This window comes from Pinus tabuliformis, chromosome 8 (genome assembly GCF_031772625.1).
Source record: "Pinus tabuliformis cultivar Carrire ecotype Pingquan chromosome 8, CPIR1, whole genome shotgun sequence".
NCBI classification, from domain to species: domain Eukaryota; kingdom Viridiplantae; phylum Streptophyta; class Pinopsida; order Pinales; family Pinaceae; genus Pinus; species Pinus tabuliformis.
The window spans coordinates 1,816,731,343-1,816,748,578 of NC_142294.1; the positions used below are offsets into that span (position 1 = coordinate 1,816,731,343).

The 17,236-nt window shown below is 34.2% G+C and overlaps 1 protein-coding gene across 4 annotated transcripts in view; it reads left to right on the top strand.

The window, feature by feature from the left end:
• Positions 1 to 751: 751 nt before the first annotated feature.
• Positions 752 to 17,236, top strand: part of LOC149243539 (VAN3-binding protein-like) — an 81,002-nt gene continuing 64,517 nt past the window's right edge. Inside the window, exons 1-6 of one of the 4 annotated variants that reach the window (XM_089367822.1) lie at positions 754 to 1,065; positions 1,237 to 1,451; positions 1,993 to 2,307; positions 2,594 to 2,692; positions 2,897 to 2,965; positions 4,364 to 4,730. In XM_089367822.1, coding sequence (XP_089223948.1) covers positions 1,368 to 1,451; positions 1,993 to 2,307; positions 2,594 to 2,692; positions 2,897 to 2,965; positions 4,364 to 4,730 — 934 coding nt within the window. In that variant the 5' untranslated portion in view covers positions 754 to 1,065; positions 1,237 to 1,367. Of the gene's footprint in view, positions 1,066 to 1,236; positions 1,452 to 1,530; positions 1,834 to 1,992; positions 2,308 to 2,593; positions 2,693 to 2,896; positions 2,966 to 4,363; positions 4,731 to 17,236 lie in introns of those variants that run through there. The other 3 variants (XM_089367821.1, XM_089367823.1, XM_089367824.1) reach the window with 3 other exon arrangements.

The following is a 17,236-nucleotide window of genomic DNA, read 5'->3' on the forward strand; positions in this document are numbered from 1 at the left end:
CTATTCATGTCATGTATGAATCTAAATGTGCACCCAACCCCCCCTTAATGTAATCATTCCCTTAAACTGGAAGGTGGGTACCACATAACAAAAAGTCAAAAAGTTTAGTGAATAATAAATAAGCTTCTGAAGCCATAACAAACACCTCCATTTTCTGCAACTTTTCATAGCAATGCGCTGTTTTCACTCATGTTTGCCTCACATGTTTTCTTCCCACAAATACGCAACTGAAAGTAATGGAATAATGAACTTTCTGCACATAAACCTATTGCATCAGGTTTGTCAGGGAATATAACTACAATTAACTTTTGAGCATTTCCTTCTGGTGCAACAACTGAGCTCGTGTGTGCTGTGCACCACTTTCACAAAAGCATTTAGTTTAGATAAGTGGTTGTTACCTATAAAAATATACCCGGGCAATACCATCAGATAAAATTTTATTAAGAGAGCTATATATGGCCCCATCTATGGTTGGCCACAAACACTATGATGGTAGCATGCGGACCTCCATTTTCGCATATTATACAAATATGGATCAGATCCAGACTATAATGCTCATTAAATTGAATTTCTCTGCTCGTGTGTTGATATTTATAAAAAGTATATATTGTATGAAATAAAATACCATCAATGATAGCTTTGATGACAGAGGTATTATTTGTATTTTAAGCCAATTAATCCCATATTTAAAAGGAATGACAACTACAGTTTAAAGTTTTTTTCTTCATTACTGCTGCAAGACCGAGAGACAGTTCCTGCATATTTTAGCCTAGAATCTTGTTTTGGAAAGAAGGATAGGTACCTATAATGGATGCAATTAGTGTCATATCAATATAAAATCGTTTTATACGATACTCAGGATTCTTAATCCCATTATGTCTGCCTACTTATATTCAAGGTCTCAAGTACTGAAAAGATTTTATACCATACTCAGAATTCTTAATCCCACTGTGTCTGCCAACTTATATTCAAGGTCTCAAGTACTGGAATCTGCATACTTTAAGAAACAACCCATCACTTCATTAGTCTCAGAATTGGAAGGTTTGGACCCTGATCCAAGTACATGTATGTGAAAACAAGATTTATGAATAAGGTGTAAAATATTCTGATGTCTTCTGAATCTTGCATCATATTGCCACTTGGATTGTTGCAGCTTTTTGTCTGCCTGGGGTTTTACGTGCAAGTCTGGTATTGGGTGCCCTTGTAGTGCTCTTATCATTTCATTTCATGTTGCAGGGAAGAATCCCTATTTATATTTTTACAAAGTTGCTGCTCATGATGCAGTCATCTCAGTTCTTATAATTAAACCAGGGCAATTTATTTAAATTCAAAGAATAGTGTCCATGTAGTGCTGCAATAATGTCGAAATGCAACAGAGCTTTATGACTGTGTTCACTGCACATTCTTTCAGTTGTCAAAAAGCTGAGATCTGTACTACAGTGGAGAACAAGGTAATATTGATTTCAGTATATGCATCATTGCCAAGAACCAAGAATTTCAACTGTAGTGGATGGACATTATTGCTCAAACGATTGATATGATGTGTGTAGCCATTTTCATATTTTCATGGTTTCTGTTTTTGTTTTTCCTTTTAACCCACTCAGTCCAACAAGGTCTATAGGACTGGGCAACCTCTTCATTGGCTTATTGAGGATCCCTGTGCTAGTTTTTCTAGTTTGCTGATGTTCTCAGTTCTAGGAAGCTAAGAAAGTAGTATCAGAGGTTGTCTTGAGTTTGCAATGTATGTTGTTGTAGGTAGCCATCTCAGAGTTATAAGGTGATAGTCCTCAATTATATTTTGTGTGCATAGTTGAATTACTCTTTTCCCTTAAGGTCAGTTAGATTAGTCCATCTTCCAATCTTCAATATTCTTGCTATTCCATAATTCAAGGAACTCCTAACTATATGTTTGTTTCAGAATTTTTGGCTTGTGATCAACTGAAACCGCATCTATGTTCTGATAACATGTCTATACTCCCATTTGTCTTGCAGGTTGTTGTCATGGCAGAGTCAACTATATACCAGAAGGGAAACTTTGTACAGACACTAAGCAATATAGAAGAAGGCCTGCCTGCAATGTGCTTTTCCAGTCCCAACAATATGCTATTCAATCCAATTCTTGAAACTCCTTTCGAACCAATGGAGTTTCTTTCACGTTCATGGAGCAATTCCTCAATCGAGGTCATGCAGGCTCTGTCACCAAATTCACAAGAAAAGAACCAGTCAATGATAGCGAAACCATTCTCCATTACTGCACCTTCATCCAGCCCTCAACATGCTACAAATGAAAAGTGCATAACACCAACTGTAAGTTGATTTGTGTTGCTCAAATATGTTGAATATATTCACCATGATTATTGGTATATCCTATACATGCACAAACCCATGGTATATAATAGGTGGTGCAAAACAATTTTAGCACAAGAGGCATCAAATTCCTGAGAGTGCCAATCTTAATGTTTTAGTATCCACTTGGTTTGGTTAAATATCTCGTTAAAGTAATTAAATAATGGAGGTATCCATTTCTATTGGAGGAGCTATGGCTAATTGCAATGATGGGGGCACTGGCTGAGAATTTTTCATGGTTTTGCAGGATCAATCTCCACTAATTCCCAAGGAAGATTTTGATATGGGAAAGTTCACAAGTCATGAAGAATTTTCTTCTACTTCATGGAAATCTGATAATCTCAAGGTAGCATGCAGCCCCATAACTGTTTTTCAAATTTTCTCCTTAGAAGGCTTCTGCAAGTTTCATGTCATGGAATTTGAAAGTAGTTTAAATAATTGGATGGAATTGGTAATATTCAAATCAAATAAGACGAGGTCCTCTAAGGACTAAAATCATCCTGCTATTGCCTTCACCTGTAAAAATCTGTCCTTTTTTGTTTGTCTTCAGACTTGGCTATGGATGCAACAGACAATACACCCTGAACTGAATCTCGGACGACGTCTTCACAAGAAACTGGTAAGATTCTAAGAATTTGCTTTCCCAGTTGAAAAAAAACTGAAACAATCCTATCCATCATGCAATGAGGTAAGAGCTGAGTAGAAACCCACTAAATTGGGGTTTGATATACACATTGAGATTGCAAAGAACTCAAGATTGCACCTTTGAGGTTGTAGCAACCTTGAGGGGCATATCAGACCTTTGTTTAAATAGGTTTGTGGATATTTAATGCACTCACTGTATAATCTGAATTCAATATATATAAAGATGATGGCTTACCTCCCCCATACACCTGGAAGAGAGTGAGATCACTGGCACCTTGTTAGCTAAAGTGAGAGTTAGAACCTTGACATGTTACAAGTAAGATTTAAAGCTCAGTTGAGAGGTAACGACAACCAAAGCTAAATTTCATTGATAAACACATATATATTGAGTGTATGATAATATTCTTATCCTTGGAATGGGATTCCACTATCATAATGGAGATATTCAGAGATCTTGCTGAGATTAACTTTGATCTTTGATCTCTTTATATTTCCTATATATATATATATATATTGATTGATTATTAACTTTTGAGATTAACTTTGATTTCTTATATTTCCATTATAATATTGGAATCTCATTCCAAAGGAGGAGAATATCGGGCCTCTAGATTTCACAACCAATTCACTCAGATATAACCCTGCTGTGATCTCACAAGCAACTGGTAGCCTGGTTACAATTCAGAGTATTTTGTGGGTTGAGAAGGTAAATATATGTTGAACTTATGTTGATTGTAGATTCAGGGAATATTTTAGACCCTGATGGAGAGGAGAGATGTCAATTGTTTGACTTCTCTTGACCATCAGATTCTGTAATATTCCCAAAATCTGCAATCAACATAAGGATTGCTGGTGTTTATAGATATATATATGCCCCAAAAGCTAAGTGCTAGGATGCACATGAGGGAGAGGTCAATTGTTTGACCTCTCTTGACTATCAGATTCTGTAATATTCCCAAAAGCTGCCATCGACTTAAAAATTGCTGATATATATATATATATATATATATATATATATATATATATATATATATAAACCCCAAAAGCTAGGTGCTAGGATGCATATCAGATCCAGCTATAGATAAGTATTGTTTCTTAGATTGGCTTTGTTATATTCTATTCATTGTCATCTACAAGATTCGAAATCATTACATCAAAATTCATCATCTCATCTGTGAAAATAGAATTTGGATGAAAAAAACAACAATCATTACTCCCAAACCAAACAGAAATAAATCCAATTTACAATTATTTTTAATTTTCATTTAAAAAAATAAAAGTATCCTCATCATTTCAATATTTTTAATATCAACCACCAGCATGCAAAGCAATTCTTGTATCTGATTCTCCCATATATTTTGTTGTCGTGCAGTTTCCAAAGAACATGACTTCCATAAAGTCTCTGGTCCAATCAGCATCACTAAAGAAATGGCTGAAAGATATGAAGGATAAGAAAAAGGAAGAATTACGTTTACATAATGCCCAAGTGCATGCAGCCCTCTCTGTTGCAGGGTTGGCTGCTGCACTTGCAGCTGTTGCAGAAGCAAAAATCAGTGAAAATTCTCAGAGCAAAACAGACGTTGCTGTGGCGTCTGCTGCAGCCCTAGTAGCTGCACAGTGTGTGGAAGTTGCCGAGAGCATGGGGGCAGACCGCAACCGACTTTCATCGGTTATCAGTTCTGCTGTGAGTGTGAAGAGTCCTGGAGATATTCTGACCTTAACAGCTGCTGCAGCTACATGTGAGTTCAAACTTTTCTAAGCTGTGGTTTCATGGATTTAGATCTTATAGAAGAATGTGTTGCAACTTCTAGTAGTAAAATGTCAGGCAAAAGTTTTGAGGTTGGTAAAGATTTTATACATTATTTTTCTTTCCAAATATTAGTATTGAAATTCATCGCAAGAAAAACAATTACTCAACTATAGAACTTTCAAATTTAATATAAGTAGCTTCAATTTGGTATTTGTATTTTTAATATAATTTGAAATGCCAATTTATTATACATTTACAATCATACTTTTCCCAAGAATTCATGTTCTCATTGTGATTTAACATGATTGAATTTAGGGTAATAAATTTTAAATATAATTGTATCACTTAGTGACATGAGTTGGGATGTTATTTTTTATTATTATTTATATTATATTTTTATGTTATAAAGATCGTTAGAGGGTGTAAGGTGTAAAATGAAATGAATAGTGAAAAAATGAAAAGATATAATAGGTGTGTAATAAAAATGTGTGTAATTTAATTGTTAAATGTGTTTTTTTATCAATTCTATAAGAAATGTGATAGTCTATTGGTAAGTTTTAATTATATAATTTGTAAAATTTGCGTGTGTTAGGGGTTTTCCATGGATAGAACCTTATGTTGTTAGAGTAATTATTGAGTAGATATTTATAGAGAAGAAATTTAGTTTTTAATAGAAAGAATAAATTTAAATTGGAAGAGATTTCTTTGAGAGATCCTTAGAGAAGAAATTTCCAGCTTGATAGAAATTGTGTTTATGTCACAACAAATAAGAGCCTTAGAACCAATGACTACAAAAATGATGATTCAATAAATCCATAAAGCTAGAAATATTATGAGATGCCAATCCCCATGGGACTCACTAATGGTCTTGCTTAAGACGCTAATCCTTTTAAAAACCCATGCCTCGTCATTCCCTTAAGGATGATAAGGAAAATAAGTGTCCTATATATTAGTGTTGCGAAATTTCTAACACTAGTCAAAAAAGGTTTGGGGTATATCTATCCTAACCTAAATCTAAGCAATAGTCTAAATAGTGCTTCTACTTAACCACCTCAAAAGGCTTGGAATTTGAATTTGAAGATGAATTGCTTGGATATTTACGTAAGATCAAATTTCCATTCATTTTATGAATAGTGTAGTGAATAAATGGTTTACGACCCTTTCTCATGTTTCCCACCTTTTGGGATGGGTAAACATTGAAATACAACTCATCAAATAAATAAGGAGGATATAACACAAATGCCATGATGCCAATGCCTACCAAAAAAAATGTCGCATGCTAATTTTTGTATGAGGAGTGCCACCTCTATTATGAAGATCGTACAAACCCAACTTTGGACAAACACAAAGCAAAGTTATTGGAGTTATTAGGATCATGTTTAGAGACATAAGGGTTTTTATACTTCTATTAAAGGTCCCAACTTCTAGCAACATTAATATATCTTACAAAGAGGTCTAATAACTATTAAATTATACAAACAAAGACCTTAGATGATTGATGAAACCCGATAGGTTATTATCCTATAAGGGATTTGGGAAACAAATTCAAAACTATAGAGTCCAAATACATAAACATTGCAAAAGTTAATGTAAAAATGTTGATGTGTTGTAGGGTCTTAATTAAGCATCTTATTTAATTAGAGTGAGTGATGCAAAGACAATGCTTGAGTTACCATAACTTTACAAGAGAAGAATGATTTTTTAATATTATATGTATACTGTTGTCACTAACTGCTTTTTTAGTCACTAGTGGCTTCAAAATCCAAATAGCAATGAAGTTTGATGCTAATTTTTGGGCCACAGAAGCTATCAGAGCTAGATTAGACCCTCTCCATTGCATCATGCTCGGAAAGAGCTTTCTGGTGGTATATAGAAGTCTAAAAAAGGGTTGTTGGATCAGAAGTTAGGGCCTATTGAAGAATCCCTTTAGAAAGTTCAGAAAACCCAAAAAATGGCGAAGTGTTGAAGAAAAATCACAATCAGGACTTCAGACAGTTCGACACATTCACATATCGGCTATTGGCGGAGGTCAGTAGACAAGGAACACTGACGGAATGAAAAACAACGATTCGCCAATCGTCGATATCGCATATTGACAGTCGGCGTGTCCGGGCGGAGCATTTATCGTAATTGACCATCGACAGGATCCTTGGGGCACACAACTAAGGCTATCGGCACATCGCAGTCTTGAACGTTGAATTCGCATCTCACATCCCGCATCCCGCAAATCCAACAGTCCTGCAGTCACAACATACTCCAAAGCATGCAGGGGCCAATTTGTGATATATTGTTGCCTCGCCGAGAGGGGCCTAATTTGGAATACAAAGGAAATTGTTTACAAAACAAGGGCCAGGCTCTCCATTTCTCTCTCCTCCACGTGGCAGTACAAAGATACGGAGATCGATGATCAGCGATCCTCGACATATCGGCTATCGGCGATCGGCAGAGGTCACTGCTCCAAATCATTGTAAATCGTCGATATTGCAATTTAGTGCAAAGTTGTCAGGAGGGGCTGAAACTCACTAACAAAGAAATGCTTGAAAAACCAAGGACTGATGGGCCACTTTTTCTCTCCTCTCGGACGCCATGTGGTAGCATGCGATTGGTCTTTAGAGTTGACAGGGCAACTAACCTCAGCAATGATGTGGCAATACGGTTGACGACATGGGAGAGGACACGTGCCACCTGATCTCAATGTTTTCGGGGGTGACATGGGACCATTTCTGGGTGACACATGGCAGCAATGACGTCACCCCACAAATCGGCGATTGCAGTAGTTAAGGGGTAAATGCTTAAGACAATGGTATAGTGCGATTGCAATATGTGGGACTCCTCCCCCGTATGCGATACAGTATTATCGCAGGGTCTATAGGGATCTCGCATCCAGACTGTTGGCCGATGCCAAGGGTAAAGAAAGGTATAAAGCGCCGATATGTGGATTTGCGATAACAAAGGAATAAGGCCCCCACACAGCTGTTGAGAGCCTTAATGCTCAAAGGACTAAGCGCTTAGTTCCAGCCCCCGGTCATATGCGGAAAGTTACAAAAGGGGCTGAAAGCATAGGGGCTAAAGGGGAAATAAAAGAACGTCCGCCTGTTCATTGGTTTTAAATGATTAAATGACCCACAATCATGGTACACTGATAATGTTGTTGCAAAGATTAAATGAGTGGATGGGTCGGCAACAGTGATATTAAATAAGGCATGGTGCGGCTATAGATCAGTATGGGGAGGATTCAGGAAGTCTTAATGGCACAACATCGTGCTTCACTCCATCATGCAGAAAATGACCTCTTGGGTGCATGAATTTCACATTCCATCACTTCTCCATTGAACAAGTCACTCAGGTAGTTAAGGCAGAATGGATAGAAACTAGCTGAGTAGCAGTGAACCTCCTCGACAACAATAAGAACATGATGACAGTAGGGATGTGGCTAAATTAGGGGCTTCCACTGAAATAGCAAGGGGACACCTCCTCCTTCCCCTTTCCGTTTTCTTTCTCTATGCATTTATTTTTGTTTATTTCCAAGAAGGGATTCGATCCCGATTGTAATCTTTTTGGGGCAGCAAAGCCTTAGACTGACTGAGACAACTAGTCTAGCATGACAACTAAGGCTTGGGCTTAGATATTTTGTAAATTGTAATTCCAACTCCCCCTCCTCTTATAAATAGGGGGAAGCAATATTGTACAAAGGTTCCAGAATTTCTCACCCGAGGGGTCCAAACTCTGTGATACCAATTTGGCTCATAACTCTGTAAGTTAATGAATGTTATTTGAGATAATATTTCTTTACCCATGTAGATCTGTTAGACTATCACAGAAAGGGTGGTGATTCCTCCTTCTTCGCATTACATTATGTTTTTCCTTATGTTAATTCCATTATGTTTCATATTCCTCTCTGCATTGATGCTACAATAACTGCTACAAATTATTTCATACTTCCTTACAGATCCATGTGTGTTGATTTATTAATGCATAATGCCTGTATGAAGGGCTGAAGTATGTCTTTAAAGTACTCTATAAGAATCATGACACCCTTCTTCTCTCCAGTCCATTACTTCTTCTTGTAACTCAAACAAGTGTAGAATTTCCCATTGCTTGCAACTCTATGTGTTCAATATAGAGTTCTGGATGTGTTGGGCTCTATATGATGAGTTATGCTTTCTCCTAATCCTCTCTCATTTACTCAACAAATCTTATTAAGTTGTAATCCCCTTTGAAGTAATCGGCCTCTGCTGTCCTATTTGATAATTCCAGGAACTATGTGTGTGAGGGAATACCTGAAATACATAGCTCATACCTTTGGAGGAATGAACCAAGCCCTCCTATTTCCTTTTATTCTCTATTTTTTACGTGACCATTGGAGTGCTACAACCCCTTCACATATAACCTTACAAGAACTCCTCTATTTAAGATGTCCTAGGCATTGGTTTACAATCAATCCATAGGATGTCTATAAGGAGCTTTCTTGTCTCCTACTGCAGGTGCAAGATTTAGCAACAACATATACTTCGTTCAAAATCTAGAAAGGCATGTGTCATGGGTCTCATTAAACAAGGATACTACATACCCCATAATATGGAATTCACGAATTTTCCATATAAAAGGAATATACACTCCCTTGATATGGAGGTTTCACACTTTCTTGATAAGTATGTGCTCTACTTCCTTGATATTTCAAGTACCCTTGCTTTGAGGGTTCTACCTTATAGATCATTTAATAGTCCCCCATATTTGAGATTATTGTAAAATTTGAGTTAATAAAAGTTTTATAAGACATTATAAAAGGATTATGTGGTTTTAAAGTGGATGCATTTGTAGAAGGCATTCATATATATGTCGAAATGACCACATTAGGATATAGTGATAAAATGGAATTCTAGCTTTATTTCCAAAGACAAGAGTTGAAACTAGTGAAGGCCATAATTTGCATGAAAATGAGTAGTTGATCTAGGGATAAAAGTTGTTGAAGGACTATCTTAAGTATATAAGAATTTGTTATGACATAATTGAGTTATAGAATATGTTATGATAATTGTTGACACCTACTTGAAATTTTCCATAAGATTTTAAGTTGAGATCTTCCACTCTAATGCAAAACCATATGGTCCATTGGTTCAAATTAGTAATGATATTATAGATTGCTAAAAATATTTATAAAGATATAGTTATCTAATACAAAATAAAAAAACAAAGGGGGTTTAAAAGTGGACGAGGAAAGTCTCATATATAAGTGTGTAGAATTATAGATAGAAGTCTTATAGGATGAATATGAGGCCATGGTTGTTGATATTATTACAAAAAGAAGGTGCAACGAAAACTCTAGAATAAAAAAGATAAAGTAAAGGTGACATTCCTACTATGGTTGAAAAAAATGTGAGAGTGGGAGAAAAACATGTTTTGGAATTCCTACTTTATTAATGTAGACCATTAGGGAAACAAACCATAAATATAATGAAATTAATTATAGTGGGTCACAATGAGCCACCATATATATATATATATATATATATATATATATATATATAGATATAAATATCTCAAATAAAATCTTACTTCCATGCATACCTAAATAGATTCCATTTGAAAAAACCTCAACCAAAAATTAAAACTAAGAAAGAGTAAATATACATAGAATATGGATGAGAAATATAATTCCTTAGATGTATTGTGGGTGTTAATTCTCTAACCAAGAATATACATTGAATTCAACCACCATGGTAGTAATTCTTCAAGTAACTAAGTCAAGACTCTTCTCATATGCCTAAGATGTATACGACTCAACTATAAATATGGAACCAAACAAATTGAATAATAATGATTATAAGTGGGTTGAAGTTAGGATGACTAAATTTACTACTAAATGGATGATTTCATCTTCACATGCATGCATTGAAATGATAATTATCAAGCTTTCATAGTCAAAGATTTACATTGTATAGCTAATGTTTTCAACTAAAGATTTGTCATCATTATTGTTTGTCATGCATTATGCATGTAAATATATAGACCTTAATTTGTAGAGAACTTACTAGAAAGTTCATGAGCACATGGAACATGCATTAGTGTAGACAAAATGTAGGATAGGTCTAAAATTAACTTCAAGGAATAAGGCTAGTTATGGGTGAAATCTAAAATGATGGCGCTATTTTTATGTACCAAATGTTTAAGATATAATAAGTAATAAGTGTACACATAATGCACACGAGATGTGAACATGGGACACAACTATAGAAGAGATAATAGACAGGAGTTACAACATAACTCCATAGATAATAAGAGAATCTCCTCCAAATATCCAATAGATTCATATATCCAAATCACATGTTTATTTCCTTGTAAGGACTATATTAACACACACACACACAGAAATTGCACATGTGGCCCCTTTATTAGGTTAGCCTCTATTACATATAAACATTTACTCTCATATATGCTCCCCAAAAGGGCATATCATAGTAACCTCCTTCTCATCCTCAAAGCTTTGTAGTGAATGGTTTTACAAGTGATGAAACCAAGTACTAGGATATCCTTATATTCCATCTCTCTTGCCACCATTAATGATGATTCATCCATCCAAATTGAATTATTTTTCGTCTTACCCTTGATAATTAGTTGTTGCATAATTTTCTTTCCTTTGATTCCATGCATTTTTTTTGTAATTTCTCCAAATTGTCGTAGTTTTGATTCTTAGATAACATCCTATTAATTAATGGTTCTATGATGCCATGTTCCATGTATATTGTTAAGTATTCAATCTTCTTCCTTAGTAGTGCTAATATTGATCTTCTTGCCTTTTCCGAAAACCTTTTTGGTAATGAGAATGCCAATATGGTTTCACCTAGTTATCCTTCATTCTACACATTCATGTCATAAGTGTTCTTCAAATACAATGACATCCTCTATCCTCTATGATTTGTCTTTGATTTCTATAGCTTTTGAGACCATAACATCATATTTGGTATGTACATCCTCATGTTGGAACTCAACTTCTTCAAGTATTTTTTATTAACTTTCTTTAATCTCGTCTTCCTTCTCCTTGAAGCTACAATGTGATTCCATCTATCAAATTCTTAGATCCCTCTAAAATTCTATATTATATTTTTTATTTTACCTCATAAGTACTTAGGGCTTCTTCAGAGTTGTTGCAAATTTCATCTTTAAGTCTTTTAGCAGTATTCTCTTCAAATGTTTTAGTAGTAACTTCATCTGTATTCTTTGATTTAGATTCATGTAAACACTTTTAAATATTCTTAGCATCATTAAGAAGATCTTGATTATGCTTCCACAACTTTTTGATTTCCTCATATTTCTTTTTCAATTCTTCTATGTTGAATTTTCCTTTTCCCATTTCCCTTTTCTAATATTTTTTGTTTTATTTTTAGACCTCCTTAATGGATGCTTCATTGAGGCCTCATTGTTTTGAGATGTTAATCACTCTTCTTCTTGATATATACTTTGAATTCTTTTTACTTGTCTTAAATTTTTTACATCCATTTTTGTTTCCTAATCCATTTATTTGAAAACAATTCTTCAAATACTTCCCATATGGCGTTTTATTTAGTCTATTTGTCAAGACTCATCCATTACTTAAAATATTCACCGTAAAAATAAAGAATTTCCAAATAATAGTTATATCACTTGGCTTTCCCAACTTCAACCATTCCATTGATCAATATCATATTCAACTTCATCTCCTCTAAGCATAGGTATTGCTTTTGGTTTTTAAGTCTAACCAAAATTTTCAATTTTTATCATCATTGTATTAACAAATAATGATACAAAATAGCTATTATCATATTTCCATGATAATTTATTTTGTTTTATCTTTCTAATGGCTTTTGAATTAGCTCAATCAAGTATCCTAGTCAAAAGTTATGTTAGTTTTAAGTTTTTGTTTTAGATTGGCTAGACTTTTGGGAGTTGCACCTACCCACAAGGTTTGAACCAGTGGCTTTCACACAAGGGGTTTTAAACAATGTACCCTTTCACTATCTATTCCACACATCATGGGCTATGATATTTTTAAGTTAACATGCATTTTAAAACCATAATTTATAGATTGTTCTATCAACTCACTTTCAACTTGTTACAACTTTGCCTATTTTGATCCTCTCTTGTTGAAATTTGTGTAGGATTCACTTTGGGATGTTATCTTTAGGCTCCCAATAGTTTCCTTTAAATGTGATATTCCAATGGAAAGTTATGCTTTCATTACCAGTACTCATTCCCTTTCCCCCTATTTTAAGAGATAGAACTTGTACGAATTGACATGTTACCTTGATACTTCACTTATAAGTTTGAAATTTAAACCATCAACAACATTTTCAACCTTTGTTTACAATTCAACTAGTGGAATTAAATTTTGATGTTGCTATCATTAGATATGGATATTTTACCAAGAACACCCATTTGAGACTAGTTTCAAGACTAGTTAGAAACCCTAACTCCATAGCAAATAACTCCAAAATTATAGTGAATTAGAATCCAATTTTTTATGGAGCCAAACCTAAGGATCGTACAATCTAATAACAAATATCATATAATGAATTCTTTAGATATCATAAGAAACAAGAGTATACACAATTCACATCAGGTTTTAACACAAAGCACAACTAAAAAAGGAATAATAGAGATGAGTAATGTAATAACTTCTGAAAGAATAGAACCTCCTTCAAATACCCCAATTCACTCATATATCCAAATCACGTGTTCTTGTCCTCATAATGAATATATTAACCTTTGTGTAATAATAATAAAAATAATAATCATCTAATTTGAAGGTCATACTTGAGACATACGCCAAAATTGTTTCTAATACCCCATTGTTTGTGGAACAAGGGACCCCCTCTGCCCAATGGTTTGATTACTAAGGTCTACATTGGTGTACATACCCTATCCCCCTCTAGATTTGAACCTGTGACCTCCTAAGAGGAAACACATGTTCTTAACTATTAAGCTCACTCAAGTACATGTGGACCCTTTAATAATGGTATTGTAGAGATATTTATCCTGTTACATATTCATTTACTCCCATATTTCCCCCTTTATATGATGCTGATTAACATCCATTAAGACTGAATTTGGTCTATTGAGCTTTAAGAAGGTAAGGGATTATGTAGATTTATTTAGTATTTTATGTTTGTGGTAAAAAATCATTAAGATATGTGTTCCAATATCACCATAGTTTATTTGGTTAGAAGGTCATGAAGGTTGGTATTATGACAAACCTTTTGAAATTGAGATATAAGATGGGCATATGCTGTTGAAAACTATAAGGAAAATTAATTTTCATCGTCAACATTCTTAGTGTCACAAAGATGATAGAATCTTTTATCCCATGGTATTTTTGGAATTGTTCAATTCTTAGTTTCACTATGGAGCTCATGAGTGTTTGTTCTTGTTTTAGCAATGTTGATTTTCCTCTTTACACGAGTTAAAACAAAGATATACTTTTTATCTTCTAGATTAAGGATGATCATCTTTTTATAATATTTTGATTTTCTTTTCTCTTCAAAGTCTTTATCACACCACAATGTGTCTAAATTGAGATGTAATAATAAATTTAATATTGTCCTTATTTTGCAATATCATCTCTTCCTTTATTTCCCAATGGGTTAGCCAGGACTAGGTGTCCTTATGCTATCCTCGCTTGAGCTAAAGGTTGCTTTGGATGGATTTTGAAGTAATTTTGGGAAATATCTTGCCTTCAATGTTGTTTGAATTGTTCTTATACATTAGATACTTGGTCATAATTGTGTTCTCAATAGGGTAAAGGCTCGCTTTTGTGAGGAGGATAGGATAGGGTGTATTGCCTTTAATTTTGAGATCATAAACTATAAAATTCTTTGGGATATGCTTTATATTTATCCATGTATCTCTAGAGATATTCCATTCACAAATTTTAGATCCATATAGAATATCAGGAGTAACGAGAGTCTCAAAATTAATATTTTTCTTATCCCATATACAAAGATTTACTATTTTACAAATGTTTTCAAGCCCATGATGAGCTTTCCACCCTCCATTTATCCTTTTATCAATTCTATGGTTCTTGTTTAACTTGTGATGAATATCGATGCTAAGATATTTGTATGAATACACTTCCTCCAAATTGCTATAGTCATATATGAAAGTATTATAGGTGATATTTTTGGATTCATTTGTCATAACTTTTGTTTTATTGGTACTAATAGTCATTCCCATAATGGAGTAGAAATCCTTGAGGATTATTAGTTGCTCGTTAATATCATAAGGACTCCTCACTATAATAAAAATATCAACAATGTAAAGAAGAAGAATGATGACTTTACCAACAAGAATTAGGCTAACACAACACACTTATTCAAAGAAATCTTCTAACTTGTCATTTTATATGCCCAAAAGGGTTAGAAACAAGGGAAAACCTTGTTTAAATTCTATATTATAATTAATTTATTTCAACCAACCTCAATATTCTTAAACTTGGATCCATAAAATACCATGGATATTCCATTGGATAGTTCATCATAATAGATCTGATAATAATCATACTTAAAATTCGAAACCTACACTATGAGGGTTATTTTCCTTAGAATTTTGGATTTATTAAGTTTATGTTTTCATGCATGGAATATAAAATACATAAAATAGATAATAGACAAAAAAAAATCACTCATAACCATAATAACACAATATATTATTTAGGAAAACCTTTCAAAAGAAAACCCAATAGGAAGGTGAGGTTACTCTACTCTCTCTTTATCTAAATAGAAATGGACGTAAGTATAAAGCAATGAGATATGTGGCCCGTGGGATGTTACAATACACAAACCCTATTTATTTTCCCTCTCTCTATGCACTCTCAAGTACTCACTCAACTATGGAACAAAATGCACTTGAATAGAATGGAACCCCTTTTCCTCTGAGTGGCCCGATTATAACACAACATGATAGCCTAGTAATGGTTAAGTTTTACTCCTCCAACTCTTAATGAGAGTTAAAATATTGACTCTTCTAGAGTCCCATTCATCATGATCATGTGGTTATCCCATTTTCCATGAATAATGGGGTTGACGTGGAATCCTCTCAAATCATGGTGGTCAAAATAGGAAGGTCAACTTTTGGGTGGCATAACTTTTGCATACAAACTCAATTTGAGGCAATTCTTGCATCATTAGAAAGGAAACTGTCTACCAAATATCATCAATGGAAAAATTTTACCCCAAAAAAATGTTATTTGATGCCTCAAATTGCTTCCAGAAGTTTTTAGACCATAATTTTCCATAATTCACCAAACTAGGACCCACGGGTAAAAATGGTCTAGTGAGTTAATTCCTCCAATTTTTCCACTCTGAAATCATCAAGCTAGATGAAGAATAATATAATGATCCAATACAAATCAAATTTGGTAATAAACTTCCAATACAAATTTTCTACAATTGTGTGTTAGAAATTGTAGCAAGAAAGGCTCAATTTAACTTTTACCTTAGTCAAATTGAGAAATTTGATTTTCCACATCAACAGGGTGACTTGGATTGTCATTAACTTGTGTGACATGGCCTTGTCTACTAGTTAGATAAGTAAATTCGAGTTATAGGGTTGGAGTAGATATGTGCATGTAGTGATTGCTAAAATTTAGCAATCTAGTTCAGTTATATTAAGTTGAACTTAGTTAACTGAGCTCAAGTCATTAGTTGAGCCAGTTGAAGGTCAGTTTAGTAGTAGAACTGTTCTTAACTCAACAATATCTTAGTTAAACTAGTCAATCAACTAAAAATAGCCTAGGAATGCGTGGAATTCAAATTGCCTAGCTAGAGTGGAGGAAAAGGCACATTGCAATTATCAATTGTATACAACTTGAGTGTACAAGGTTGAAATTGATGTAGGTGATCAATTCCTTGGGAACTATGCAAGGAAATAAGGAATTACCATATTATTTAGGAGCATAATTTCTCCTAATTTTCTCAAGGAAATAGGAGGAAGATGGGGCCTTGAATTGGTTAAGTGTTGGCCAGAGCAGGACAATTAGTAGGATAGGTTTACAGTGTAGGGTGTGCTTCAGGATTGAAGCAAGACATTGTAATAGTTTCTCATTCTCATATGATTAATGAAAAGAAATAGAGGGGTTTTTCCTAGTTGTGTTCCTCAATAAAATCATTGTGTTCTTCTGGTTTTGATGGTTGCATGTCATTACCTGTGTTTCTAAATTATGATTTCTGTTTCACAGAATAGTAGAGGAAATTTGTAATCTCTTGTTTTCAGTTCGAATTCATCAGTAGTATCTAATTTCTATTAATTTCTACATGGTATTAGAGCAAAAATCACCCTAGAAACCAGTCAATAAATCTTCTCCTTCATAGATTTTGATTATAGATTTAGTGAATTCATTTTCTTTCGTGCGAGAAAATGTCTTTCAACAGATTGAGGTTGGAGTATGCCCTAGAGGGAACCTAAAATTTCATAGCTTGTAAGGATAGGATGGAAGTTGTACTCGATGATAATGGAGTGTTGTAG